The sequence below is a fragment of the Austrofundulus limnaeus genome, unplaced genomic scaffold (assembly GCF_001266775.1).
Source record: "Austrofundulus limnaeus strain Quisiro unplaced genomic scaffold, Austrofundulus_limnaeus-1.0 Scaffold1730, whole genome shotgun sequence".
NCBI lineage: Eukaryota > Metazoa > Chordata > Actinopteri > Cyprinodontiformes > Rivulidae > Austrofundulus > Austrofundulus limnaeus.
The window spans coordinates 8,931-10,112 of NW_013954132.1; the positions used below are offsets into that span (position 1 = coordinate 8,931).

Sequence of the window (1,182 nt, forward strand, 5' to 3'; positions counted from 1 at the left end):
CAGTTTCCAACCGTCCTCCATCCGAAACCGAGACATCGCAATCCAGGAACGCCAACCTGCCATTTTTTACATCCTCTCGTGTGAACTTAATATATGGTGGGACTGCTTATTCCCCCTCAGGGAGACCCCTACACAACAAAAATAAACCAGAATAATGGAGATTATTCAGATTATGAACTTGATTAAAGAAAAAAAAAGTCTCTAATGTTAAGATGACCTGTTGACCTAAACCAGTTTAACTGGAACAGATTCTGTGTCTTTAAAGGCCCGTCAGGTCAAAGACTGGTCTGTGTCCAGGTCTGTGTCCAGGTCTGTGTTCAGGTCTGTGACCAGGTCCAACAGACCTGCAGGCTCCCCTCAGGACACCCACCAGCTGAGACTCTTCATCACCTGCTCCTCCTCGTCTGACGTGATGATGTCATGTTTGTGGTCAGGTACGAGCTGCAGACCATCGGCATCACGGCAGCCAACACCTGGGGTCTGTTCCTGCTGGTCCTCCTGATGGGCTACGGTCTGGTGGAGGTCCCCCGCTCCTACTGGAACGCCTCCCGACACGGACACCTCCTCATCAAGACCTACTTCAAGGCCTCCAAGCTGATGACGGAGAAGGCCGACGCMGAGGAGAACCTGGAGGACGTGATGGAGGTGGACTGGTGGGGACACATGGGGAYGGTTGGACAAGCTTTGGGTCAGGGTTGACCTGTGGTTCTGTTGTGTCCTGCTGCAGGAGGTCCGGAAGGTCAGCGAGTCCATCAAGTACAACCATCCTCTGAGGAAGTTCATCGACACCATCCTGAGAAAGGTGAGGCTCTGCTTCTGCTCCTGGTCCTGGTCCTGGTTCTGGTCCTGGTTCTGGTCCTGGTTCCGGACCTAATGTTGACATGTCCCCTCAGTGTCCCGTGGATTATCAGGACAAGATGGGTCGGAACATGGACGACTACGAGGACTTTGATGACAAACAGAACACGTACCCCTCAGAGAAGAACCTGGTGAAGCTGCACAAACAGGTGAGTCCAGGACCTGTCCCCCTGTCCCTCTGTCCCCTCTGTCCCCTCTGTCCCCTCTGTCCCCTCTGTCCCTCTGTCCCCTCTGTCCCCTCTGTCCCCTCTGTCCCTTTGTCCCCTCTGTCCCTCTGTCCCCTCTGTCCCTCTGTCCCTCTGTCCCCTCTGTCCCCCTGTCCAC

At 54.4% G+C, this 1,182-nt stretch overlaps 1 protein-coding gene across 1 annotated transcript in view; it reads left to right on the forward strand.

The window, feature by feature from the left end:
• LOC106536212 (LMBR1 domain-containing protein 2-B) overlaps positions 1–1,182 on the forward strand; it is a gene marked incomplete at its 3' end in the record, with an annotated part of 17,562 nt that overhangs the window by 8,923 nt on the left and 7,457 nt on the right. The window contains 3 exon segments of the mRNA XM_014033420.1: positions 435–645; positions 728–802; positions 894–1,007. Coding sequence (XP_013888874.1) covers positions 435–645; positions 728–802; positions 894–1,007 — 400 coding nt within the window.